The sequence below is a fragment of the Ursus maritimus genome, unplaced genomic scaffold (genome assembly GCF_017311325.1).
Source record: "Ursus maritimus isolate PB19 unplaced genomic scaffold, ASM1731132v1 scaffold_10, whole genome shotgun sequence".
In the NCBI taxonomy this organism is placed as follows: Eukaryota; Metazoa; Chordata; class Mammalia; order Carnivora; family Ursidae; genus Ursus; species Ursus maritimus.
The window spans coordinates 61,394,364-61,421,669 of record NW_024423344.1 but is presented as its reverse complement, the minus strand read 5'-3'; the positions used below and the strand labels follow the sequence as shown (position 1 = coordinate 61,421,669).

The 27,306-nt window shown below is 38.8% G+C and overlaps 1 protein-coding gene across 1 annotated transcript in view; it reads right to left on the bottom strand.

Annotated features, from left to right (window-relative positions):
- Positions 1–27,306, bottom strand: part of GPC5 (glypican 5) — a 644,069-nt gene that overhangs the window by 590,239 nt on the left and 26,524 nt on the right. Inside the window, exon 2 of the mRNA XM_040620333.1 lies at positions 12,498–12,659. Coding sequence (XP_040476267.1) covers positions 12,498–12,659 — 162 coding nt within the window. The remainder of the gene's footprint in view (positions 1–12,497; positions 12,660–27,306) is intronic.

The window sequence follows — 27,306 nt, the reverse complement described above, 5'->3', positions numbered from 1 at the left end:
TAAACCTAGATATTTCATTTTCTTTCACTTTCTTTTTTCCTAGCTATTCTTCACATCCCCCACATCTCTTAATATTTATGTGGCTGGATGGTAAGTTATACAATTATATACCCTTTAACAATCATCCTAATGTGCCCAATGTAAATTCTTTGATTTGCATGTGTTCCAGTAAAACATATAAAATTGTTTGGTACATGTATTTTAAGATATATACATGGAATTGTGCTATCTACCTCATTCTCTTTTTTCCTTTCTTCATTCTGCCTTATGTTTTTAAAGTCTATCCATGTCACCATGGATATTCTTTGTTGATTATTCTTATGATGCATAATGCATTTTCCTAACCTTTCCCTCCATCACCAGGTTGTCTCAATTCCCAACTACTACAACAAGCACTTTAATTAGCATGCTTCTACATGTCCCTTAACAGTCTCTAAAAATTTCTCCAATATATACAACCATTAGAAGGATCAGAAAGACAATAGAGAGAGAAAGAACATGTATCTTAACTATTGTCAAATTGCTTTCTAGCATAGCTGTACCAGTGTAGATTAGCAATCGTTAAATAAATTCTTAATTTGCATTCAAAATATACAATCTCACTAAAATAACAAACATACTAAATATATTGAGTAAGAGTTGCCAAATATACATAGATAATTTAATTTAAAACTACTTTGAAGATTTGCAATAAAAACAAATTAAGCAGCCGGCCTACATCATCCTAAAGTATTGCCCTGGGACTACAGCTAGAAAATAAGCATGTTAAACCCAGATTTTTTTAATTAGAACATAAACACCACATGTATTGTTCCTTCTTGAACCAGTGGGCACCTCTGCCACACTCCTCTGACCCTTTTCCCAAACCAAACTTTCCAGAGGCTGTAAGTGCCCATCGTTCTCCACACTGTCTCTCCTCATATAGAGAGGAAACCCTCTAAGATGCCTTGTAGACCAAAAAAATTAAAAAATTTAAAAAATAACATTTCACATTTTCAGCAGAGAAAACACAACTATCATACAGTTACATAATTTTATGGAACAGGGATTAGCAACATTTAAACCAAAATAAAATTTATCTTAATGAACAGAGGCCTTTAAAGTAGTTCAATTAGATCTTAGATTAAGTTTTTATCATATTCTACCAACCACAAAACCTTTCACATCGCTCTGCAGGCTATGCATTTATTTATTTTGCCATGCTGCCGTGAAGGGACCAATGTGAAGTGAGCGGTTCTGTGTAGTGACTCACACACACACAATCTAAAGGCCAGTCCGCCTGGCGGGCTCAGTGGGCAGGGCGGCACAGCATGCTACTCCTGATCGCGGGCTGGTAAATTCAAGCCCCACACTGGGTATAGAGATGACTTAAAAAAATAAAATCTTTAAAATAAAAAGAAAAGTTATGCCAACATAAACTACAAACATCCCCAAGGTGACCAGAATGAATCAGCAATATCAAAAATCAAAAGCCTGCTGTATGTGAAGATGGTCTCATTTGGAGGACACTACAAAGATTAAGGCTTTCGTTTGCCATTGAATAATTCGCCAAGGATTCTGTCCCTTTGCATCACTCTTTTAATCAAACCTTAGATTTCTGTGCTCATACTAGTTTCTACTACAGTGAAAGTCAAACATTACAATTTAATACCATTTAATGAAATTTGAAAATTCATTTGACTACCAGCTGGGCAGCAGGAAAGCCTGCTTTAAGATGTACTATTATTATTCACCAAATAATTGTTCTCATTGCTCGACTTTACCAATATAGAGAGCACATCTGGCCATAACCACAAGCCCTTGCAACATGACTCTTGGCAACCCCATCAGGTGTAGGAATCCAAAGAGTGATCTAGAAGTTTGGATCACAAGGCACTTGTGCTGCCTGGCCGGTACAGCACTTCTGATAATGTGACAACTAACTTTATGCCACCCCTACACACTCATCCCCAAACACCGTTAGACAATTTTTACCCTGAAATGTTTTGCTCCTCATCAAATATTGGGGAAAATGTACACCATGAATAAAGGAAGAAGGACTAGCTAACACACACTGAGCGTTTATTAGGCACCAGCTGCCATACCAGCTACTTCACAGGGATTGCCTCAGTCAATCCCCATTAACTGCAGCCTAGAAGGGTACTATTCTTATCCCATCCTACAAGTCAAGAAACTGAGGCCCCACCAGCAAATCTTAAGATAGGATTCAACCTAGACTCTCCGAATTTAAAACCCCTGTTCTGAAACTCTTAAGCATATTGCCTGTCCAATCACAACAAGTGCTTTCCCCCACAACCAATGTTTGTTTTATTATGTAGTATCTTCAATTTATTCCCACTTACAGAGAAAAAAAAATGAATATGTTTCCTTAACATTCAAGTCAACTTTATACCCAGAGGAGACAGAGTCAAATAGTACAAGATAACAATATCCTTTAAGGTGCAAAAGTTCAATTATCTTTGTTTATACAAAAGTTAGCCCACAGGCAGAATTACCCTGGAATAAAAGGAACACAGCATAGCTATCCAACAATTACCCTTTATTTACTATTATGACTCTCTGGATCTTGAGATGCCATTTCAAGCCCTTTGCCTTCTGCATAAAAGCTATAGCATATATATTCCATTTATTGCTAGATATATTTTATGCTAAAAGCAGGGAGATATGCATGGATAATTTCCCATCATGAACAGCTACATTGAGAAATGGCTATAAAATTTAAGTCCTCTATTTGTCTGAGGAAAGAAAGGTATCTTATTTTCTATTACATTTTACCACTTTACCAATTAAATATTATGGATGATGGTTTAGTATTTTCATCTTAATCCTCTCTTCCCCCAAGGCTATAGGGAAAAAAAGCTCACTATTAAGAACACTTTCATATCTCTAATAAACTATGTTTCATAATTTACAATGAATTATTACAACATTTAAAAATTTTAAATTTGGCGATAATGCCAGTTACATGAACTGTAAGCATTTCTAATTAAATAAGAAATGATATAAGAAGAAGATATTACTGAAATGATTGATAGTTATTGATAGTGTTTGGTAAACAGACCTTAGTTCATTTTTGATTCATATAAAAATGGTAAATGGCAATGATGCTATTCAAATTATGAGAATTACTACCAAAACTTCACATTTGAGTCCTAAGGGCCTTAAATTCATCACAGAACCTATTTGCTAAACGGGTTATTGACTAACAAAGAATTTTAGTTTCAATTTTATGTAATATGTTTTATAATTAAAATAAGCTTAAAATAAATTTCTCATATACAAACATGATTTTGATCATAATTACTATTATTTAACTTTATTAAGCACTGGCTTATTACATGCTTTTTCTCGTCAATGCTCAAAGTTCATTCACAAATTTCAAGCAACTCAATTTTATTTGTGTTATTTCTTTATAATACCCTTCACTTTTAAATTATGCTAAATATTGATAATATGTTCTGTTATGTAGAATCATGAGTTATTCTATCAAAATTAATGTTATTTTCACATTTACACATATGGTATTATAGAAACACAGTCTCTACCACTTCACAGAGCCTGATCATAGGAAGCAGTTGGAAATCCTCTGGTTCTTCCAGACCACGACTATTTTAATCCTGTGTCACAGATCAGCCTCCGCCAATATGTTTATGGCATAAATCACAGTGATGGCTTCACAGATGTATACTTATCTCCAAACTCATCAAGTTGCATACATTAAATACAGCTTTCTGTGTCAATCATACCTCCATAAAGTGGTTTTAAAAACAAAAGATTAGCCTCTATCAGATAATCAATGAATGTCCTGCCATGTCCACAAATTCCTTCTTCCACTGAGAGTTTTAGAAACAGATGACAGTTTCTCTCACTCCAACTTTCCCAGCAGACTCAGAGATTCCAAAGTCCCCGTGGAAAGCACCCTACCGCCTCAGCATCTCTAATTCGCCTCCATGACACACCAGGCCCACACCCCACAGACGCACCCTAGGTGCAGTTTACTACAATCAAGCCCGTCCTGGCCTCAATTCCTTTCCCACCGTGCCCAGGGCCCCGTGATGATCACACCGTATCCAGAATCTGACCCTTTCCCACCACCTGCACTGCCAGTACGGGGTCTAAGTCACCACAATGCCTCTTCTGGATTATTTTCCTAACCTCTTTCCCGGCTTCCCAGGTCCACCGTCACCCCTCTACAAGCTGGATGTACATGCCCCTCAGCAACTAGACAGAATAACTGTTTTCAAATCAAGCCACACCTATGGCAAAGACTTCTGTTTCAGAATAAAAGCCCCCCATGATGTGCACCTGGGTCTCTAAGACAGCCTTTCCAACCACTCTCCCAACCCCCCAGAGCCATTCTGGCCTTGTTGCTCTTCCTCTGACATTTGAGCCCCATTCCTACCTTCGGGTTACTCCTTGCTACAATGCTTTTCTCCCAGACATCCATGTATCCAACCCCTTCACTTTCATCAAACCTTTGCTCCAACGTCCCCTTCTCCCTGACTAGCCAGTTTAAGACTGCAGTCCTCCAGTACTGTCCCTCCCCTTCCTTCTGCTCTACGCTACGTTTTCCCAAAGCATTTAATTCATCCTATTTATACCTGTATTATATTTATTTTCTACTTTCCCTGGCTGAAACGCACACTGTGAGGACAGGGATTTTTGTTTCATTCCCTGAAGTACACCAAGCACTTAAAACACCGCTGGCACATGGAGATGGCCCCACGAGGGTTTGCAGGACGGATGATAGAATCCCCTATGATCTGTGCTCAACCACGGATTCCCACTACTCACGCTTTCTCCAGAGGCAAAATCTAGACAGGGCTAGAAACGAAAACAGCTGTACCATCATGCAAACTGGCTTCACTACTAATTAGTCATCTCCACTGTCAGCCCTCTAAGGGGACTTCAGCTCATTTCCTTTCCCGTTCCCTACAGCGCTTCCGTCAGCGCTGCTCCACTGGCCGCACACTCCCACTCCAGCTCGCACCATCCCTACAGCTGCAGCAGGGCTCGCTGTCCCTGAGCACTTTGACATCGAGGGTGATCATCCCCCCAAAACTGGGGTTCTAACAATAAGGCAGAGGGAGAACAATTATATCTCAATAGACTTGAGAAAAGGACTTTTTAGGGGCACCTGGGTAGCTCAGTCAGTTAAGCGTATGCCTTCAGTTTGGGTCATGATCCTGGGGTTTTGGAATCCAGCCCTGCATCAGGCTCCCCGCTCAGTGGGGCCTCTGCTTCTCCCTCTGCCTCTGCCCCTCCCCCTCGATTGTGCTCACACTCTCTCTCTCTCTCAAAATAAATAAAATCTTAAAAAAAAAGATTATTTTAATAAAAAAGATTTTTTTTAATTTAAAAAAAGGTCCCCAGTTTAAATTCACCCTCAGAGCCATGTGATGTTTATTTAGTATGTCCATGCTCATATAATGAATAAAAGGAACTAAAAGATACATTATGTTACCCCTTAAAGAGGAGAGGAGAGTGTCAAGGAAGTGGGAAGTAGAAGGGCCAAAGAAGATGTGAAGATGGTAGCTTCTGGATTGATGATGGAGACGGAGATGAAAAAACCCTTGGATACATAGAAATCAATGTTCGATTTGTTACTATTTATAATTTTTAGATTTTATTTTCCTTTATCATCACCATCTCATAAAATTGATTTTATACATACACCATAGGTTAATACATATCCATGTATGTGGGTAAGTATGGAGGTGGTGATTTAAAATTATTTTTCATATTGAATTAATATGATAGGAATGAACCAGAAGCAAATGAAAAGAGTAGAAGAGCAGAGGGAGGAGTAAGCATGTGACTACAAGCCATGCAAATATGCAGAAACCTTGTGGAAAGCTTGAATTTCTATAGAAGATGGAAAAACATTTGAATTATTTTTTTTAAAGATTTTATTTATTTATTAGACAGAGACACAGTGAGAGAGGGAACACAGGCAGGGAGAGTAGGAGAGGGAGAAGCAAGCTCCCCACTGAGCAGGGAGCCCAATGCGGGGCTCAATTCCAGGACCCTGGGATCATGACCTGAGCTGAAGGCAAACGCTAAATGACTGAGCCACGCAGATGTCCCAACATTTGAATTATTTTAGCTAAAACTTTAAGATGTGGTAATCAAAACTGATATATGTAAAAAAAAAAAAAATTATACCTTAAAAAAATCTTTGGGGTGCCTGGGTGGCTCAATGGATTAAGTATCTGACTTCACCTCAGGTCATGATCTTGGGGTCCTGGGTTTGAGCCCCATGTTGGGCTCTGAGCTCAGCCAAGAGTCTGCTTCTCCCTCTCCCTCTGCCCCTCCCCCGTTCATGTTCTCTCTCTCTCTCTCTCTCTCTCAAATAAAATCTTAAAAAAAAAAATTTTTTTGTACCTAAAAAAAAAAACCTCTTAAATACATACAAAACACCAACAACAGGGTCTATACCCTCGAAGTGTGTATACAGGTCCACGGGACATAATCATAAGGGAAAATAAAGAACACAAAAAAATAAAGAACTGTTTGCAAAAAGACATTCCAATGCCCTAATCAGGGAACCATGCATTTTGAAAAGAAGATACCATTTTGCACCTATCAGTTCCGCAAATCTTTCAAATTTCTAACAATACTAATTGTTGGGAAGGAAGTAGAACAACAACAAAGGACAGCAACCGCCTGTGGGAGTTTGAACAGGTTCAGCTCCTTTGAAGAGCAATTCAGCTGTATGCAGTGAGGCTGACAATGCACATGTCCAGTAAGCCCCAGTCTCACTGTCTGCCGTCTGCGTGAGAACCCCAGGGGAACACGTGCCCACAGAGACTTGAGCAAGAATGATCGCTAACGCATTAGAAGTACAAAAATATTCTTGGGATGTCCACCAAAGGAGAATGAACAAATGTCCTAGAAATGTACCTATTAAAAGAAATTTTATAAATCACTTTACATGGATGAGTAAGAGAGAGGTAGAAGGACAGATAAATTTCAAAAACATCACTAGTTGTAACTTCCCACGTGTCCTGTCCTTCAACACAGAGGTAGCTCTTAAGAATCATCCCTTGTGATCCCTTATGCAAAAGTAAGATTGAACTAATATGAAGATAACAAAATGATAAAGAATCTGATGAAATGTTAACTCATCTTTAAGAAAATAAATGTACGGTTCTCACACTGAAAAGATTTAACTGAAAATGTGTTTAATATAAAATCAAGAAAGAATTGTTTCACCTACCATGAGCAGGTTACTGTGTTTTCTAGGTGAGATTACCGTGGCAACAGGTGATATTATCATTTCCTATTGTCAGTCAGAATTAAAACAACTAAAAGTTTACTTCTTAAAGTTTAAAAATTAAATTTTGCAAAGTAAACCCGGTCTTAGGTCTATACCTAATATTATTTCCACAATCGATAATGCTGCATGCCAAGCCAGTTTTATTTCCAGCTGAAAAGTAATTTAATCTCTTGCAATTTTTATCTAGAACACAGGAAAATTATCCATTTTCGGAATTAACAGCAGCCTGCTGACACAGATTCAAAAGAAACAATTTTTTAGCATTTCAGAGATAAAGGACAGTGGGATAAAGACCAATCGCATCAATAGCTGCTGTAGGAGATAACAGGCTACACCACCAGCTGCCTAAAACCGAAGGGGGAAACAGTGCAATCACGTTCCGAATGCCACTGACAGAGACACCATCATGTGCCCCTTGCTAGTTCACAAAAGCAATAACCAGATGTTGGCATATGAGAAGTCTGAAGGAATCAACACAAATAAAACAGATGGAAGGTCCGGACACTTAGGACCAAGCACCCGACAGCGCTAGCACCTAGTAGGTGTTCCGCCGCTAGAGTAAGTCATCGAGAGAGGAATACATGAGAGAAAGCAATGAGGAAGGGAGAGATTCTGACATTTTACTTCAGAACCATCTTGGAGCGAAGTACTGTTCATTCACACGTTTATTCACACAGTTCAGTTCATTATATTTACTGGGTGCTAGAGATGGAGAAAAACAAGCCTTCTGCACACTGCCAGGCTAAGGCTACCCGTTCTCCTACACTTGAACTTTTGATCAGGTAATTCTCAGTGTGAAAAACAGTATTCCTCCTTTATCCTTCCACCTAAGGCTCTTCCAAGGAATAATTTTAAATATTATCCAGCTTTGTAAAGCATAGCTGAAGTGAATAAAATAAGATTCATGGACTTGATGCTTAATAACATTTATATAAATCTCTTTACTCTCCTATACGTTGATATATATTCCAATATTCACTGTATCTTTGTGCCTTTGACTGTAGATGTAGGTGTCTTTGACTTTAAGTTTACGGTAGCTATACACGAGCTACACGCTTCACGGTAGCTAACATCTGTTAGTGGAAGGAGGAAAATCCATTAATTACATTCTCATTCTGAATTCACCTACTTTTTAAAATAAGATATTTAATTTTGAATATATTCTTATATTTCATTAAAAATAGGAATGCATTTTTTATTAAATTCCTAAATCTCACATCTCAACCCATGAGAACAAGCTTGCCAATCTTTCAAGTACTTACAATCGAGAAATGAAAATTTCATCAGCCAAGAGAATGACATCATAAATAAAAATGCTAAATCTTTCCTGCTGTACCATTTATCACTCAGTCTTTTGTAATAATGTACACATTTTAAATGCCATATATGGAACTGGAAACCTCCAGAATAAAGACAGTATCTACCACATATTTTAGAAATACAGGAGCTACTGGAAGATAAGAGAAATAGGGAAAGGTACCCCACAAAGGAAAGATGTAGCTTTTTAACCTTACCTTCCCAACGTTTCTACAAAACACAACTTTCCAGGAGTGTTCTCCCAAAAATTCCTTCTTTTTTATTTTTTGCTTCCTTTTAATTTTTGAAAGTGATGCTATAAATTTTGTATAGTTTTCAATTTAAAAAAATTATACCGCATCATCTTATTTGAATGGAGATTAAAAAACTGACAAATTTGAAAACTGCATAAGAGTTGCTTTTTTACAGTAGATGACATAATCTCTGTCAACTCCCTCTATTTCTTTATGAGTCACACTGTACTTTAGTGTATAAGTAAATAAAACATTATGAAGAATACTTCCAAAATATTTTTAAAGCCAGCACCCCCACACTCACAGTAAAAGAGCTGAAGGGAAGCAAACTCTTTTGCCTGATCTCAGGCTGTTCTGCTTTATTCATGAGCATTATTAAGCCCCTGAAAATAAAGAACAGTTATTGTCTGTAAAGCCAACGTTCCTCTTTGCAAACAGCACCATGTACTTATGAACAGCAACAGACACAGAGATATCAGCTTGTTCCTTCCAGCTTATAAAATGCTCCATCCTGTATGAATGACTACACTTAAGATATAGTGAAGTCCCAGGTCATAATTATGGACCCTTCCAAAAATAGATTTTTGTTTTGTTGTTTATTTTAAGGAAATCTGACTGAGACAAACAAAGTCCATAAAAGAAAAAGAGAAGAGCTGTCCCAATAGGCTGAGTCCAAGTCTACTGGTATGTACCTCCCAGGGCTGACCTCCAGAGCTGAATGTGGACTGTATCTGGAATAACCTTACGTCTTCTAGCACCGTTGCCAGCACTGTTTCCTCCCTCCCCTTAACAATTCCTTCACCTCACAGTAATGTGGATGCCCACTAAATCCGCAGACCCAAGTCATCATTCCCATTGGCCACATCCAAGGGGTTGCTTCAAAAACATGCTTTCACGGGATTCTATAAACGCCTTGAGAGAAGGAACCATACTACATCTAGACTACTACCTGGTCTAAAGTCTTTTATAACCCAAAATACCAGTTAAAAAAACAGGTTAATACTGTTGAAACAGAAGACATAAATGAAATATTTAAAAGTCAAAATATCAAAACGTAGCCAATCTACTTACATCATTTGAGAAGTGAATTGATTTCCCCATTAAATTTCTCTCAAGCAGAGAGTCTCCCAATAAAACGTGTTGGCTTCTTTCTTCTTAGAAAAATAAAGACTTTGAATTGTTTTCAGATATTCTCATGGCACAGAAACTAGATGGTCGGCATTTTACTTTCTGATAAAGCCGCGTGCTCGATTATGGTACAGTAAATGTGATTTCTCAAATTGCTTTCAGCATATATATTTAAGCTTGTTTTTATGGACATAAGCCTAAAGCTACTTACTCTATTTATTAAATTAAAAGCAGGTATTCTTCTTATGAGCAAATGTGTTCCAGTAAAGTTAGCCTTTAGGTAAATTTCTTCTCAATTTATCTTGCGTTCTCATGATTCTTAAATAAAACTTGACATTTCACAAAGGGAGAAAACAACAATTTGTAACAAGTCATATTTAAGAAAGTTCCTACCATTTTCATCTTTTATGATTAATGTTTAAGTAAACAGCAAAACTCAACCTATTGAATACAACACAATGAATTAAAGAGAAAAATTTCTTACGTACATAAAATTACTTGACACCCTGGTAGATAGAAGCAATGCCATGTATTTCTACCACTTCACTGTCACCAAACTTTCAGCAGTATCACCAAAATTCTTCAGCAGCCTGAACCCATCTTAAAAGTCTAAATAATTCAGGTTTTGTATTTTTCCCAATCATTTGAACTTAATGTTCTCTCTCTATAGATAGATAGATACATAGATAGACAGATAGATCGATCAATCGATCGATCTAGGGATAGAGAGATAGATCAATCTATCAATATAAAGATTAAAAGTTGCATGTTCTACCCACTGAGCCAGCCAGGCACTCAATAATGTACTCTATCTCTCTATCTTGATCAATTTATCAAGCAATGATATCAAGCAATTTATTGATCAGCAATGTGTGCCAAGTTACAGTATCTTTGAAGGCAGAAGAAAATGTTCAACTAACATTCATTGACTGCCAGTATATTAGCAACTCAGGGCATTTATTTCACTTCTATACTTAATACCGCTATCCAAAAATACTGGCTTCTTTGGTCATGATCTTCTTCGGCCATATATTTTTACTTGAAGGGATTTAGTTTTGACACTAAAAGTTAAGAAATCATAATGCCGCTTTTCTGTTCAAAAGTCTTCAATGACTCTCAAACTCAAGCTGGTGCTTTACATCTCCTTCCATGTGAGTTCAGCTCACCTTTTTAAGCATTTGAATCTCTACCACACTCCCCATCCCTGTTCTGGTCAAATTGGTTTATTCACTGTCCCTTTATCCTTACAATGTATTACCCATATTGTGCATGTTGTCATTTTCATGAGACAAAATCATTACATCACTGTGTGTGTGTGTAGTTAAAGTCTTCTGGTTCTGGTTCAGCCAGTTAAAATTACAATTTTTTGCTTAAAAAGGCGTATCAATATGTTTTCCTCCAACAGTTTCCTATGAATATATCCCATAACAGAAATAAGGTTGTTTCTAAGACATCTAAAAAAAAATCACTAATATAATAACATCTTAAAATCTGACAAGTCAGTTTCCACCAAGAAAAAAAAAAAATCCTCAATTCATCATGAACTACATTTCATCTCAACTTAAATTTTATCCTGATTTATTGTATTTATTTTATTTAATGAGCATAATTTTAAAAATTAATCAGCTTTGTGCTTTAGTTATGCATGTAAACAGAGCACAAATTATTTAAATAGACTGACATGAATATACTTAAGAAAAAAGAATACTAACAGAAGTTATATTTTATATTTTGCTTTGAACGAAAGCAATAAATTTGTTTGAAAAGTAGTTTAATCTAGATATTTTCATTCTAATCATATACAGAAAAGCTAATGCTTTATAAAAGGAAAAATAAATTAAGCTATTTTATTGTAGTAATAAGGAATTTTATAGAGATGATGATTAAAATAAGAAAAAGATCATCTATTTTCCAACGTGCCTTGTAATTTTATAACCCATTAATTTTATTTCTGAACATACTGTTTGAATTAAGGTTGAGTTCTGGTCTTAGCTGATCCTTAAATATCCAATTAATATCTCCTATTTTACTGTTCATCAGACTTGTCTGCACTTTGATATATCACACTGGTGCTCTTATGAAAACCATATGAGGTAGCAAGAGGAAAAATTAGATAAATATTTCTTCAAATCATATTTTTAAAAACAAATCTATAATTACCCTGTTAAAAGCAATGAGATTTTATGTTATAGCAATGAGAGTTTATGTTATATAACCTACTAAAATCTAATTATTATGCCCATCCATGTTGAAGTAAAACCGTAGGTCAGAATACTGGGGGCCCTGGAAGGATCCTAGAAGGGCATGTATTTCCAAGGACCATTTCACTAACGTAACGGTTTCCCCAGTCCAACTAAATATTTATGCCCCAGGATGACCTCAGAAACAAGTTTGGAGGGTTAGAAGAAGCTAAAACTTCATTTTATACCAGAATAATGGTATGCAAAGCTAAGTAAACCCAGCCAAGTGTCCCAGTATAATAATGAGGAAAACTACATAACAAGGCTTCTCCTTACTTTCAGAAATCAAGATACATTTACCTTGAAAAGCCGCGGCATTTCGCGATATTAGAAACTTCAATGTCGAGCTGGATGTTTGAAGCACTTGCTGCATATCTTGGCGAGCTGCAGTCTGGTATCTCTCCTCCATCTTCCTGGTGCAACACGTAGGTTTTTTGGATATGCAAACCTGAAGATCAGGTCCTGGAACAGATACAATATTTTTCAGAATAATTACCTGTTCATTTAACAAACATTACATGTTACATGTCAGCACTGCATATAAGGGGCTCATGTTCTATGTGAGAAACTGATTTACTAGAGCAGTTGCTATTTAAATATATATAAAAAATATATATATATAGGTATTGTCCATTAACCCAACCACGAAACAAAATATTCTAAACCATTAACTCTTCACTCAACTATTTTATTAACATATTGATCAAATGTTAAGTATGTCTACTCAATTAACTAATTACCATTAACTAACAAATAGACTATGTAATAGAAAACAAATTAACTATTACATAAGTACAGAGCTAAATCAGGAAACTTTTATTTTTGCTTATTTTGTTAATTCAGCCAAAAGTATTTGATCTACATATGTTATACAGAAGTATATGAGGGGCGCCTGGGTGGCACAGCGGTTAAGCGTCTGCCTTCGGCTCAGGGCGTGATCCCGGCGTTATGGGATCGAGCCCCACATCGGGCTCCTCCGCTGTGAGCCTGCTTCTTCCTCTCCCACTCCCCCTGCTTGTGTTCTCTCTCTCGCTGGCTGTCTCTATCTCTGTCGAATAAATAAATAAAATCTTTAAAAAATTAAAAAAAAATTTTAAATTTAAAAAAAATAAAAAAAAGAATTATATGGGCTAAGACAATTATTTTTCCTGAGGAAATACAATCAAATTTTGTACATCAGATAAAGATGAAAAACCTTCACCTAATTTCTCAGCTCCCCATAATGCTCGTGCTTCTCGTGGAGTAAGTGATTATCAGCAATAACACTGTAGTGGGGATCGTGATTCCCATGGGCCAAACCCACCATCCAAAACTCTACTCATCACCTAGCTTGCTAGAGACAATTCCTACCATTAAAAGTACTTTTTTTTTTTAAGATTTTATTTCTTTATTTCAGTGACAGAGAGAGAGCATGAGCAGGAGGAGAGGCAGAGGGAGAGGGAGAAGCAGGCTCCCTGCTGAGCAGGGAGCCCGACGTGGGGCTGGATCCCAGGACCCTGGAATCATGAACTGAGCCAAAGGCAGTCGCTTAACCAACTGAGCCACACAGGCACCCCTTAAAGTACTTTTCAGTTTTACAACCGTATTCAGAAAACTTCTGGGAAGGTGCATATTACGTGAAATGTGAAGTTATTATACATATGTTAATAGTTGTGGTTAGAAAAAATGATAATATGATTAACAACTCTCATCCTAGATGAGCTAAAACCTCATTTTATACCAGAATAATTTACAAATACAAAAAAAGTAAACCCAGGAAAGTTTACCAACACAACGATAATATGCAAATTACAGAACAAAACAGGGCAGGCAGGCACCTTTCTACACAGCAGGTGTGCTAGAGAAGGAAGTAAAGGGGCACCGCATGGATGGGGCCTATCCAGGATAACACTGATGGGGTATCAAGGTATGAGCCCCAGGGCATCCCAAGGCTACTCAGGTTTTATGTAAAGCTCAAGACAATTTTATTTACATGTCCTAATAGAATACATTTACCCCAAAGATACAGACGTAGTGAAGAGAAGGGCCATATGCACCCCAATGTTCAGAGCAGCATTGTCCACAATAGCTAAATCGTGGAAGGAGCCGAGATGCCCTTCAATAGATCACTAAAATAAGAAGCTCTGGTCCAAAAATACAATGGAATATTACTCAGCTAAAAAACAGAACGAGTTCTCAACATTTGCTGCAACATGGACGGCACTGGAGGAGATAATGCTAAGTGAAATAAGTCAAGCAGAAAAAGACAATCATCATATGGTTTCTCTCATCTATGGAACATAAGAACCAGGAAGATCGGTAGAGGAAGAAAGGGATAAAGAAAGGGGGGATAATCAGAAGGGGGAATGAAGCATGAGAGACTATGGACTATGAGAAACAAACTGAGGACCTCAGAGGGAATATTATTATAAGAAAAAAAAGAAATAAAAAAAATAAAAACTAAAAAAAAAAAAAAGAATACATTATTTCCTTATTTTAGGGTAGGAAAAAGAGTTGTAGCCTTACTGATGTCTGGGGAGTTTCACAGCATCCATGTTAGCTCTTCACTGACCATACACACACACACACACACACACACACACACACACACACACAGACCCTGTCAAGCTCCCCCTTCATCACACATTTCCAAAAGTTGGTTCTGGGTAAGATCAAAACATGTGAAATCAGTCTGAGTTTCCTGCCAACGCAGGACACCAAAATTTCTAATGATTTTGGTTTTAGTTCACTTAAGTTCGACAAGTAACAAATGACAGCATTTGAGCACTTCACAAAGGCGAGGAGGCATAAAATATTTATGTGTGTCACAGTAGGTAATATTTTGGCAATTGTTTTTCATTTATCTTGCCTAAAGTTATACAAAAGCAAATTCCACTTCAAATAGTAAAGCTGATTGAAAGAAAACAAAGCTATCTTCTCAGCTTTATTCCTAAATGAAAGGAATGAGGAATTAAGCATTCAGAGAACAACAATAGAGATTGGAGGAAAAAATCAATAAATAAACATTAATGTATATAACATATTTAGTATGAGAAGGACTGCTAAGGAATAAAAATAATAATAACAATAACAACAACAGGGGCGCCTGGGTGGCTCAGTCAGTTAGTGGCTGCCTCTTGATTTCGGCTCAGGTCATGATCTCAGGGTCATGAGATCAAGACCCTTGGTGGGCTCCATGCTCAGCAGGGAATTGGCTTGAGATTCTCTCCCTCCCTTTGCCCCTCCCCACCTCAAATAAATAAATCTTTTTTAAAAACCCAAAAACAATAGATTTTTGCAAATGTCTCTCCAGAATTCAAACACCTAACATGATTTGCTTGACCACATTCCTAAACATAGCCTAGAAAGGCCTCAATTTGGGACCACTCCTTCCCTCAGGCATGCTCCAGCCTCATCTCAGGTAATACTGCTGCCCATTGTATCCCTCCCTTCACACACTGGCCTATTTCAGTTCTTCATAGTCACCTAGTGCCCTCTTGCCTCAGAGCCACTCCCCACGCTCATCTCTCTGAGGGGGATGCTCTCGTCCTACATGTGCTCACCCATACATGCGGCAAGCACACACCTTCTCCTAACTCATTCTCATCTATTTTTCTTTACATTTGAACTCAGTCTTCCTGCAGGAACTTTCCTTAACCTCCCAGACAGCTCCTGTCCCTATTATAAGCTCCTGAAGTACCTCATGCCTCTCCATTGCGTTTATCGTGGTCCCAACGTTATATTCCTTCATGTGATTGCTAATTAATTAGTCCCCTCATCTAACTGTAAAGCTCCAAGTGAAGGAATTTTCTTATTTTTTTAAAGATTTATTTGTTCATTATAGCAACAGAGAGCACAAGCAGGGGGAGGGGCAGAGGGAGAAGGAGACAAGCAGACTCCCCGCCGAACATGGAGCCCAATGTGGGGCTCACTCCCAGGACCCTGAGATCTTGCCTGAGCCAAACCAAGAGCTGGATGCTTAACTGACTGAGGCACCCAGGCGCCCCAATTTTTGCTCAGTTTTATATCCCAGTTGACCAGTACAGTGCCTAAAAAAATCACAGCTACTCCATTTTTTATCCATCAAACTAATAGTTGAGGATCTACTGTGCACATACATTGTCTCATTTAATCCTCACATTAACCCTATGATGTAGGGACCATTACTGCCACATTTTACATATGAGGAAATGGAGACAGAACAAAAACTGGCCACTGTCACATACCTAGGACTACAAAATGGTGGAGCTGGTGTTTGAAAAATGACAGTGATTCCCAAACTATCTTCTTCACCATCACCCTACTGAGAAGAAACCTGTAGTCTTAAATCTATAAATAGTTTGTCTACAGACATAACTGGCCATTTTTGATTCTTGTTTGGCTTCTTCTTCTTATAAGAAGTCATCTGCTTTGTCAGTTCCAAGAAACTAAGTTTTCGGTTAGGAACCATCCAAGGAGTAGTTTTTTGTTTTTTTTTTTTAAAAGATTTTATTTTATTTATTTGACAGAGACAGCCAGCGAGGGAGGGAACACAAGCAGGGGGAGTGGGAGAGGAAGAAGCGGGCTCCTAGCAGAGGAGCCTGATGTGGGGCTCGATCCCAGAACGCCGGGATCACGCCCTGAGCCGAAGGCAGACGCTTAAGGACGGCGCCACCCAGGCGCCCCCAGGAACCATCCAAGGAGTTTTACTCAAAAACAAAATAGGCAAAAATATAAAGTTATAGAGTTGGCATTTGCACTTTCACCCAATTTTAAACGGTGGGAAGCACAATTAGAAAGGTACTACCAAGGGCACCTGGGTGGCTCAGTTGGTTAAGTACCTGCTTTCTGCTCAGGTCATGATCTCACGGTCCTGGGATCAAGCCCCACATCCAGCTCCCTGCTCAGCCCTCTCTCTCTGCCCCTCCCCACCACTCATGTTCTCTCTCTCTTCCTCTCTATCTCAAAAAAATAAATAAAATCTTAAAAATAAACACTTAAAAGAAAGAAAGAAAGAAAGAAACAAACAAACAAACAAAGAAACAAACAAACAAACAAACAAACTACAAGTTACCTTGGCCGCTATCTTAAACATAATGTGGGAGAGAACCCATCAGGTCTCACAGCTCTGAGTATGCAAGGACAGCAATGGAGACCACTCAGGAGCAAACACATCCCTCGCGTTGATGAGGATCTACATTAATTAATCCAGACTTTATAATGACAATGTAACACTAAACTCCAAACCAAATCAGGGCTGTTATTCAAAGACCTAGTTATGTTTAATTGGCATGACATTTTCATCGGTATTCAGAGTTGGGGTAGCCGTGGAGGGCAAGAGTCTACAAGACACTGGTTCCCTTGCTTTCTGTATCAGTCCAGAAGACAGACGAGATGAACCAAAGACCCTCAGGGAAAGGACTGCGTCTTACATTTTGCTCACAGTATAAACACAAAGGACATAATAAGCTGTTTGTTGATAAAACGCCCAACATGGAAGGCTGCAGTTCCCCCACCATAAACAGAACAAGCATCCTAAGAAAGCAAAGCCAGATGGAGCCCAAACAGACATCATGTAGGTAGCAAGACTCATTTTTAAAATACTTCAAAGCCTGGCTTCAAAGAACATGGCATGGACTAAGAATGCTATGAAACAGCAGGAGGACATGACCCAGGCTCAGGAGCAGTAGTCACGTTTCCGAACGAAAAAATCAAGCTCTGCAAGAATTCAATTATTAAAAATGAATGAAATGAAAAATAAACAGCAGGCTCCTTGCTGAAGGGACCTTCAACCAGAATTTTGGGGGCTTTTCCTCTTCTCTCATCCAGAAGCACCAGTATTGGTGAACATGTCTTCTTTTCTGTTCTCCAGCATGAGAAACTGTTACAACGATCTCCTTGCTTATGTATCTTTTTTCTTTTTTTAATGTGTTAAAATAGGAGCATTGGTAGGCATTCTGGAAAGATGGCTGCAGTGAAGGCATGGTTTTCACTATCTCCAAATCCCCACAAGAACCAGATGGAACAACTAGAAAATAAATCCAGGAAATGTAACAAAACTAGATGATAGAGTATTCCCACGATTTTAAAATATAAACAAGGTGGGGGAAAACTAGCAACAGCCATAGATCCTCACGGTATCAGAGTCTGGACAGCAGGTAGAAGAATGAAACAGTGGGATAATGTCTGAAGAACCTGGGTACAGGAGAACTCCCAAAATAGCCAACAGAATTCACAGAAAAGAACAGTGGGCCAATTTGAGAATGGCAGCTGAAACAGGGAAAGTTTGGCCCTTTTGATTATTGGGTACGTGCGAAGGACCCATGATAGAAGGGAGTGAATGGTCAGGAGCAATCCGGACCTCTATGAACTCTAAAAACAGATCAAGCAGGCTCTTTTTCAGGATAGAACTCCACAGAGAAGAGGAACTTCTGGAAGTGGGACCAAAAGTCAACAGAATAGGGATCCAAGAAGCATAGATAAAGAAGGTCTAGACCAATGTGAGAAGGGAAATAAAGCCAAGAAATTTCAGAAAATAAGCACCCATATTTTTAAATGTTACACAGAAACAGAAGTAGTTTTGTAAAGTTAGAAAAGCTTTACTGAAGCCTGTCTCAATCTAAATGTCCAGAAATAATACTCATATAATACTCACTTCATATAAAACGAACAACAAAAAATACTGAGGTCAAATCTCACACAGAGTTATTACAATAAAAAAGACAATAAGAAACAGAATAATATTCCCACAGACAAAGCATACTAAAAAGATACACACCTAAAAAAACAAAAAGATAGTGAAAGAATAACACAAATCTAGAATCAGAAAACTTCAGCTAAGGGGCGACAAAACTCAGGAAAGAAGTAAAGATGAAAGAAAAAATTCTGAGATGAAAACTAAAACAGAAGGGGGGCGCCTGGGTGGCACAGCGGTTGGGCGTCTGCCTTCGGCTCAGGGCGTGATCCCGGCGTTATGGGATCGAGCCCCACATCAGGCTCCTCCGCTATGAGCTGCTTCTTCCTCTCTCACTCCCCCTGCTTGTGTTCCCTCTCTCGCTGGCTGTCTCTCTCTCTGTCAAATAAATAAATAAAATATTTTAAAAAAAAAAAAAAAAGAAAACTAAAACAGAAGGAACATAGGAGCCAGTCACACAAAGGTAATGCCTTAGGAAAGGAAAAAATTTTAAAAAATAAGAAATTTTGAAAAATCAAAAAGAATGAAAGGATTTAAAAGACAGTAACAACAAATATTGCAAGTAATATTAGCCATGGAAGAAGAAAACAGGAAAAATACTAACATTTTATGTTATGCTACAACTGCTAGGGATATAATACAGGTTAAGACAAATAATTATAGAGTATTCAAATTCTATTCTCTAATTCTATCCTGTATCTTTGAAAATCAGGATTTTTTAGTATGGAAGAAAGGAGATAGAGTCATAAAGAAATAGTAAAGTAAAATTCTGTAATCTTGAATTTGAATTGAAGTATCAATATGAAATTTTGAAAAATTTTACCTTTAAAAATACATATTTCCTAGTTCACTGAAAAGGCCTAGAAACAATGACCGACTGAGTGGCAAAAGGCATCCCTTGTGCCCAGATTATCATCTCGCAGTATCGTTTCTTCCAAGATGAAATGAGTGCTTCTTAAAGAAATGCCTCATTCTGGGTCTGGAACAAGAAATATATAAGATGACAAACTACCTAAAGCATCTTGTCCACTAGAAAGCAAAGAAGCCATCAAATAACTAGTAGGGTCTCATGAAAAGGATTCAGGAGCTATGTTAGTCTGCTTGGGCTGTCATAAAATACCACAGACTGGTCAGTTAACAACAGAAATTTATTTTCTCACAGCTCTGGACACTGGAAGTCCAAGATCATGGTGCATCTCTTTAGAAGTCTCTTCTTGTCTTGTAGATACCCACCTTCTCTCTGTGTCCTTCCATGGCCTTTTCTTTGTGCAGGTGTACTCCCGGTATCTTTTCTCTCTTCTTATAAGGACACCAGTCATTGGAGTAGGACCCATCCTCATGACCTAAAGTATTTAACCTTCTTTCTTTCCTTAAAGACCTTATCTCTAAATAGAGCCATATTGGATGCTAGTGCTTCAACTTATGAATTCTGAGAGGGGGGGAGGTGGAGAGGAGTTGGGACACAATTCAGTCTAACACAGCAGCCAATTTTAAAAGATGCCTACTGGCAAAACATGGGACAACCCAAGCTTCAATAACAATGATTGTAATGAGTTGTAATTAATCAAATATGCTTAAATCCAAGGGTTTTCTATTTCCGTGTTTTATTTTATAATAAAGAAGACATTTAAAATAGAATGGCTAGTTGATAACATACATTCTCCTTTTGTCTCAAACATTTATTCTCCCCTAGTCAACTTACAGGGTTTTTATACTTGTAGCCCAAACCACCTTTATTGATGGCTAACATAGAAAAGAGCCCTTGGTACCAAGACACTGAGATCAAGATATATTTCAGGATCACCAGAGTAGATGTTACATGTCATAAAATACCAAATGCTCACCAGACGAAAACAGGACCTTGGAATTAAGAGTGGGAAGGTTATACTGGTAAACTTGCTCCTCCTATCTTTTCTGAGATTGTCTTCTTGCCATAAATTCTGAAAGTGATAGGAGTTTGTAAAATGTTATATGGTGAAAGGGTTCTGACTGAGTCAAATGTATACCTTCACCTAGCTGGAATAAAAAATATTGAAGTCCATGAATCCAGCAAGAATAATGACAATGGCATTGGTTCCGCTAGGAGCTGGCGGGCATGTGTTATCCCTCCTGGAATTTCCTTGTCAGTTTCACCTGTCCCTCACTCACACACATGCGATTCAAATGAGATCGATACGCATACACACATGTATACATATATACAATGATGAGTCTAGACTGATTAAAACATAGCATCCTATCCTGTCGGCACAGTGATTGATTCAGAAATAGCCAGTCACAAGAAAGAAATGCAAAAAGATACTTGCTGGGGCCTCCAGGAAAACAAAGCTCTCTCTCTCCTGCTGGAACTGAATTTAATGACGCAAGGACGCAGGGCCTGCAGATGCCACAGTCATTCCCCAGCTCGGAGTGAAGCCTGGATCTACCACAGCTTCTGTCACCGGCCAAGAGACCTAGCCACAGCAGCATGACTAAAGTGCCCGGGTTTACGGCGGGCTAGGCCACGCCACTCTCTTTTATGCTTTATTCCAGAACTTCAAAAGGACTTGATATTAAGTGGAGAGTTGAATACCACCTGCTTAATGCCTGCTCCAGTTTCCTGCTCTGAAGTGGTAATAACCTTATATGTCCAAGAAACAGGAAGAAGGGTCCCACTTGCGTATGACAGTGCCACCAACAGAGCGCAACCATTAACTCTGGACAAAGTGAAACATTCGATGACCTGAAAGCTCTAGAGAGTGAACAAAAGAGGGAAGATTCTGGAGGGGAGTCACTATTTTGAAGAAGGGAAAAGCCATAGGGTTTGTTTCCCGTCTCTGTGGCTTTTAGTCCGAGGGCAGCCCATCTATAAAGTGGCTAAATTCCAATAAAAAAAAATAAATATATAAAAACAAAACCTCAATTCTTTTTAGAACCAAAGCACTAGATGATAGAAATCCAGGCAATCACAGTGGCTGGAAAGTGAGGAAGAAACACCAGCCAAGGGAGGGCCAGAGAGAGGGAACCCCAACTGCTATACATACACTCTGCCCAAATCTCTGGCTGAGACCTAAACTACACCTCTCACAGCCAGGGCCGACTCTAAGTTGTCCTGCTACTGGCAAGCTAAGGGAAAAGGACTTGATTAAAACTGCAGTAGCTTCCCAAGAGGCACAACTGACAGTTTGAGTCCAACCAGAGTAATTCCCTCTGAAGACAAACATATTAACACTCTTTGGAGGAATATAATAGAATCCAGAGACACCAATAACATAACATTCATGGTGTCCAGGGGACAATTTAAAATAACTGGACATATGAAGAATCTGTATAATGTGACCCATTTTCAAGAGATAAGGCAATAATTCAGACCAACACGAGATGATCCAGATGTTAGAGTAAACGGGGAAGGGCTCTAAAGAGCTATTACAACTCTGTTCAGTGAAGTAAAAGGAACATGTGCTCTGAAAATTAAAGAGTAAGAAATCTCAGGAGGGAAAAAGAAACTACAAAGAAAAACAAAATGGAAATCTGGTAACTGAAAAAATATGCAAAATAAAAACTCCATAACTAAATAGAAATGACAGAGGAAAGAGTCAGAGAACTTTAGGAGAGACCAACACAAAGTATCCAATCTAAAGAAGAGAGAAAAATTGAAACTACATAGAGACAGACATAAAGAGTGCCTCAGAGAGCTGTGGGAGAATACCAGAAAATCTAACATGTAAGACTGGGGTCCCAGGAGGCAAAAAGAGAAAATAGGGTAGATAAAATACTCCAGGAAATAATAACTATAAATTTCCCAAATCTGGTAAGAACCACAAATTAACGGATCTTAAACCTCATGTTTGTGAACCCTGTATGTGAACTAAGGGGAGAAAGACAGGAGACAAGGTAGGTTCACACAACGCCTCCTAGCTCACACTTAGGAGGGATTTTCACAATGAAGAAAGGAAGTAGGGGAGTGACATGATTTGATTTGTTCTCACAAGTTCACCTAATTGCTGTTTTGAGAATCAGTATTTCTGTATTGCAAATGAGAGGATTTGGGTAAAAGTGATAAGAAGTGGTTGGATTAGATAGCCATTGAAGGTGGAAGATAACTTGGATGTCTTAGATGGGATGTGGCAGGTAAGACACAGGAATTAAAGACAACCCTTAGATTTCGGCCGGAGAAATTGGCTGCATACATGGTAGTGGGAACGGAAAAGGAGAATGCACAGAAAGCACAAGAAGGAGCAGCTTCTCAAGAACCCTCCGAGAGAGATCCAGATTGAGGCTGTGAGCCTGGGACTTTGAAACACAAAACAGTACTATAAATACTGAGAGTTTCAAAGAGACCATCTAAGGAAAGGGTTTAGTTTATTAAATTTAGAGGGTTTCACCCTTAGGCCAGACAATTGTTGTTTTTTTGTTTTTTTTGGGGGGGGGGGTTGTGTTGGTTTTGGGTTTTTTGTTTTGTTTTGCTTTTGTATTTTTGTGGGAGAGCTGTCCTATATGTGGTAGATATTTTAGCAGCATTCTTGAACTCTACTCCCTGGATGCCAGTTGCAACTCCTCCCCATCGAGTCTCCAGACATTGCTCAATGTCCCCCTTGGGCATACTCAATCGCCACTGGGTGAGAAGCAATGGCCAAAGACAAAGCTTAGCGATCTGAATCGGAGCAGAGGAGAAGCTCTTGAAAAGGATGGGACAAGGAGCCATTAATGAGGCAGAGGGACAAAAGGTGGGGTAGGGGAGAAAGGAAAAGATGGTGAAGACCTGCTTTCAAGAAGGGAGAGATCTGTTCTGCTGGGGAAAGGAGCCACATTCAAGAAAGCCTGTACTTGGGGCGCCTGGGTGGCTCAGTCGTTAAGCGTCTGCCTTCGGCTCAGGGCGTGATCCTGGAGTTCTGGGATCGAGCCGCAGGTCAGGCTCTTCTGCTGGGAGCCTGCTTCTTCCTCTCCCACTCCCCCTGCTTGTGTTCCCTCTCTCACTGGCTGTCTCTCTCTCTCTGTCAAATGAATAAATAAAATCTTAAAAAAAGAAAGAAAGAAAGAAAGAAAGAAAGAAAGAAAGAAAGAAAGCAAGCAAGCCTGCCTGTACTTTTCTAAGACCTATAATCATCTGGGCTACTCTTTTGGTTGTTTTCTTGACTGTGACTACATGAACAATCACACTGCATTTGGGATCCTATTAATGATAAGAAATAATTACAAGGTCATTTGAACTCGTGAAAGGTGTTGTGCTACAAAGGGTAATGTCCACTCCTTTCTAGCTTCTGCCAACCCTGACGGGAAGGGGTACCTAACAGTCCCTGATAAGTGCCCTGCATCCTGGTGCTTACCTGACCATTTGCTTTTGTGCATTTAATTGATTCTATTTAATTTCTTTTTCTCTCCTGAGACTGCAAGCTCCGACAGGATAAAGACCACCTTTGCCTTGTTTCTCAGTGTGTTGTACGCAACTACCTCAGGGCCTGGAGCAAAAGATCTTCAATAGAGCATTCATCTCCTCCCCTTTCTCCTTATTTGCACATAAATATTTTGTAAGAATACTAAGATACTTTCGTGGCCTAAAATCAATGAGACAGTTTTGGTTTTGTTTTTTTTTTAAGATTTATTTATTTGAGGAGAGAGAGAGTGCACACAAGCAGGGAAGGGGGAGAGGGAGAGGAAGAATCTCTAGCTGACTCCCCACTGAGCACAGAGCCCCATGCGGATCTAATCTCATGACCCTGAGATCATGACCTGAGCCGAAACCAAGAGTCAGATGCTTAACGGACCGAGCCACCAGGCACTCTCAGATAGTTTTAAATACAGATCCAGGATAAGAATATCACTGAAGATATTCAAAACTGGTTCGATAAACCTTTTAAAATAGTATTTGTGATTATTGTAGAGTTTTACAAATATTCCTCATAATAATCTATTGCTGTAAGTTATAGATTCATCCACTTTTATGGAAGACAGGCATTGTCCTATAAAAGTATATATTGGTATTATTCATTAAAATTAAAAAAAATTCAAAAGAGTATTAAGTGTTTCAGCTATAATGAATTTTTTTGGTTCTGGATTCAATAAAAAATAACTAACATTTGGTGATCTACAAATTTAGACAAACAGGGTCAACACAATATTCACAGGTAGAGCAGTAATGCTGTGTCTCATGTATATAAATGGCATCACTGATCCTTCAATAGGTAATATACTCAGAGTTGTCTTTCCAGCCATGATTGATCAACACTGATACAAAATCACATACTTAAATCTTTACTTTTATAACCAATAACAAGCATTTCTAATATGAATGTATATATTCTGTGTCTATAAAGCAGAGAAAGGTATGCTAAACAGAATGCTTTCTCAAACTTACAGTCATGTATTAGGAGTCATAACCAGCTCAGGGGACAAAAGGCATACATATTTTAGATAGATAGATAGACAGATACAGATCTACATATGTAGATATATGAAGATCTACATATATCTATATGTATACACGTACATCTATATATCTATATAGAGATAGATAGATGTATATAGCCTGTTACTTGAGTGTGAAAAAAAAAATGAATTGCAATCTCATCCTGTTTCTTTTTTTTTTTTTTTAAGAGTTTATTTATTTGACAGACAGACGGAGAGAGCCAGAGTATAAGCTGGAGGAGCAGCAGAGGGAGAAGGAGAAGCAGGCTCCCTGCTGAGCAGAGAGCCTGATGTGGGGCTCCATCCCAGGACCCCAGGATCATGATCTGAGCCAAAGGCAGACGCTTAACTGACTGAGCCACCCAGGCGCCCCTCATACCCTCAGTTTTAAAAAAGCCCCCAAATTATTCTATTGCTCTTTCACCAACTCTCCTAAAAAGACCACCTGCACTGTTTCTCTAAAGGAAACCAGGCCCATGCATTAGAGCTCCTCAAAGCCAGGCTGAAGCTGAGATTCCAAACCACCTGGCAAAAAAATTAATCATTCCTTATGTATTTGTAACCAATGGATACGGGCTAAAGATCTTGCTGGTGGTGGGGCTAGGGGTAGGGAAGGAGAAGAAATTCTCATTCATAAATGGAGCTCAGGCCAAAATGACTTCTCAGGGTACGATTCCTGTGGAATCAGCCCACCTCATATTAACTTCCCTTTCCTCCAAGAACTGCTCTATCAACACCTCCATGAGACACCCCTGATAGCACATGTGTGTCATGGGACCTCACATCTGATTGGAGTTTGTTCCACTGAACGTGAATATGTGACGCAAACAGAGCCAACTAGATTGTTGCATCTGAGAATGTGGAACTGGACCATAGAAAAAGCCAAGTCTGTTTACCATCAGAGCTGTTTTATATATAATTTAAGAGTGAAGTGCCCTGGAGACAAAAGGCAGAATGTACGGAGTAGAGAGAGGAAGGAAAACTGTCCGGAGTCTCTACAGTTCCTGCTTTAGTCCTTTTCTGGGGCCCAACAATTACCTATAATTTGGGGTTTTGTGAGATACCTCTAAAGGCTTCTAATAAATTATTTTTGTACTAAACAGACCAAATTAGTTTGTGTTTCTTGCAACCGAAATGCCTCAGCTCATACTCTAATGAAGGGGGTGTAGCAAGAAAGGATGGTTTGATCAGTAAGTTATATAGAAGGGTCTCAGGAATACTGATTACATGACCATGGAAAAGCCCAGCCAACTAAGTCGACCTTAGAAATTGTGGGTGAACAGGTAGAGTGGTTCTGGGTACAGAATGGTGACTGACACTCAAAGCTCACAGAAAGTCCCCAGGGCTTTTTTGTGTGCCTAGAAATAAATAATGTATTAAAAATCAACTCTATTACTTGACATTTCACCTACTCTGCTATGGGAACTCCGACTGGCAGCACGTTTGTTTAACACACACACTAAAAGGAACTGCGTCACCCAGATACCTGTGAATAAAAAGAAACAAAAATCCAACTCAAATGGGCAAAAACCCACAAGGGATTTAATTGGTACAGCAGACTGAAAGTATAAAGTAAATACAATTTTAAGCAACCTTTGACATTGCTGCTTAAACAGTTTCACGAAAGACTTGCTTCCTCTCTGTCTCTCCTCTCTGTCTCCATAGGTTTTGCTCCATCCTCAGTTTCCCCGTGGTGAGTACCCCCGGGAACTTAAGCCTCAAGTGAAAACAAGGCTGCTGTGATTCAGTCCACACCACTCAGGAGAAGAGAAAATATAACTTCAAGTAGTCCTTCTGGAAGAAAGAAAAACCTTCGCTCTCTCAAAAGTCCAAGTAAACTTCACATTTTATGGGCTCTGGCCAGCTTAAGTGTCCATATCCAAACACTCACTATGGTCAAAAAGGAATTATGTTGATTGGTTTAAGATCATCAGAAATTGGGGGCACCAATTTGGCACAGCTGGTTAAGGACCCGACTCTTGGTTTCAGCTCAGGTCGTGATCTCAGGGTCATGAGACTGAGCCCCATTTCGGGCTCTGTGTTCAGCGGGGAGTCTGCTTAAGACTCTCTCTC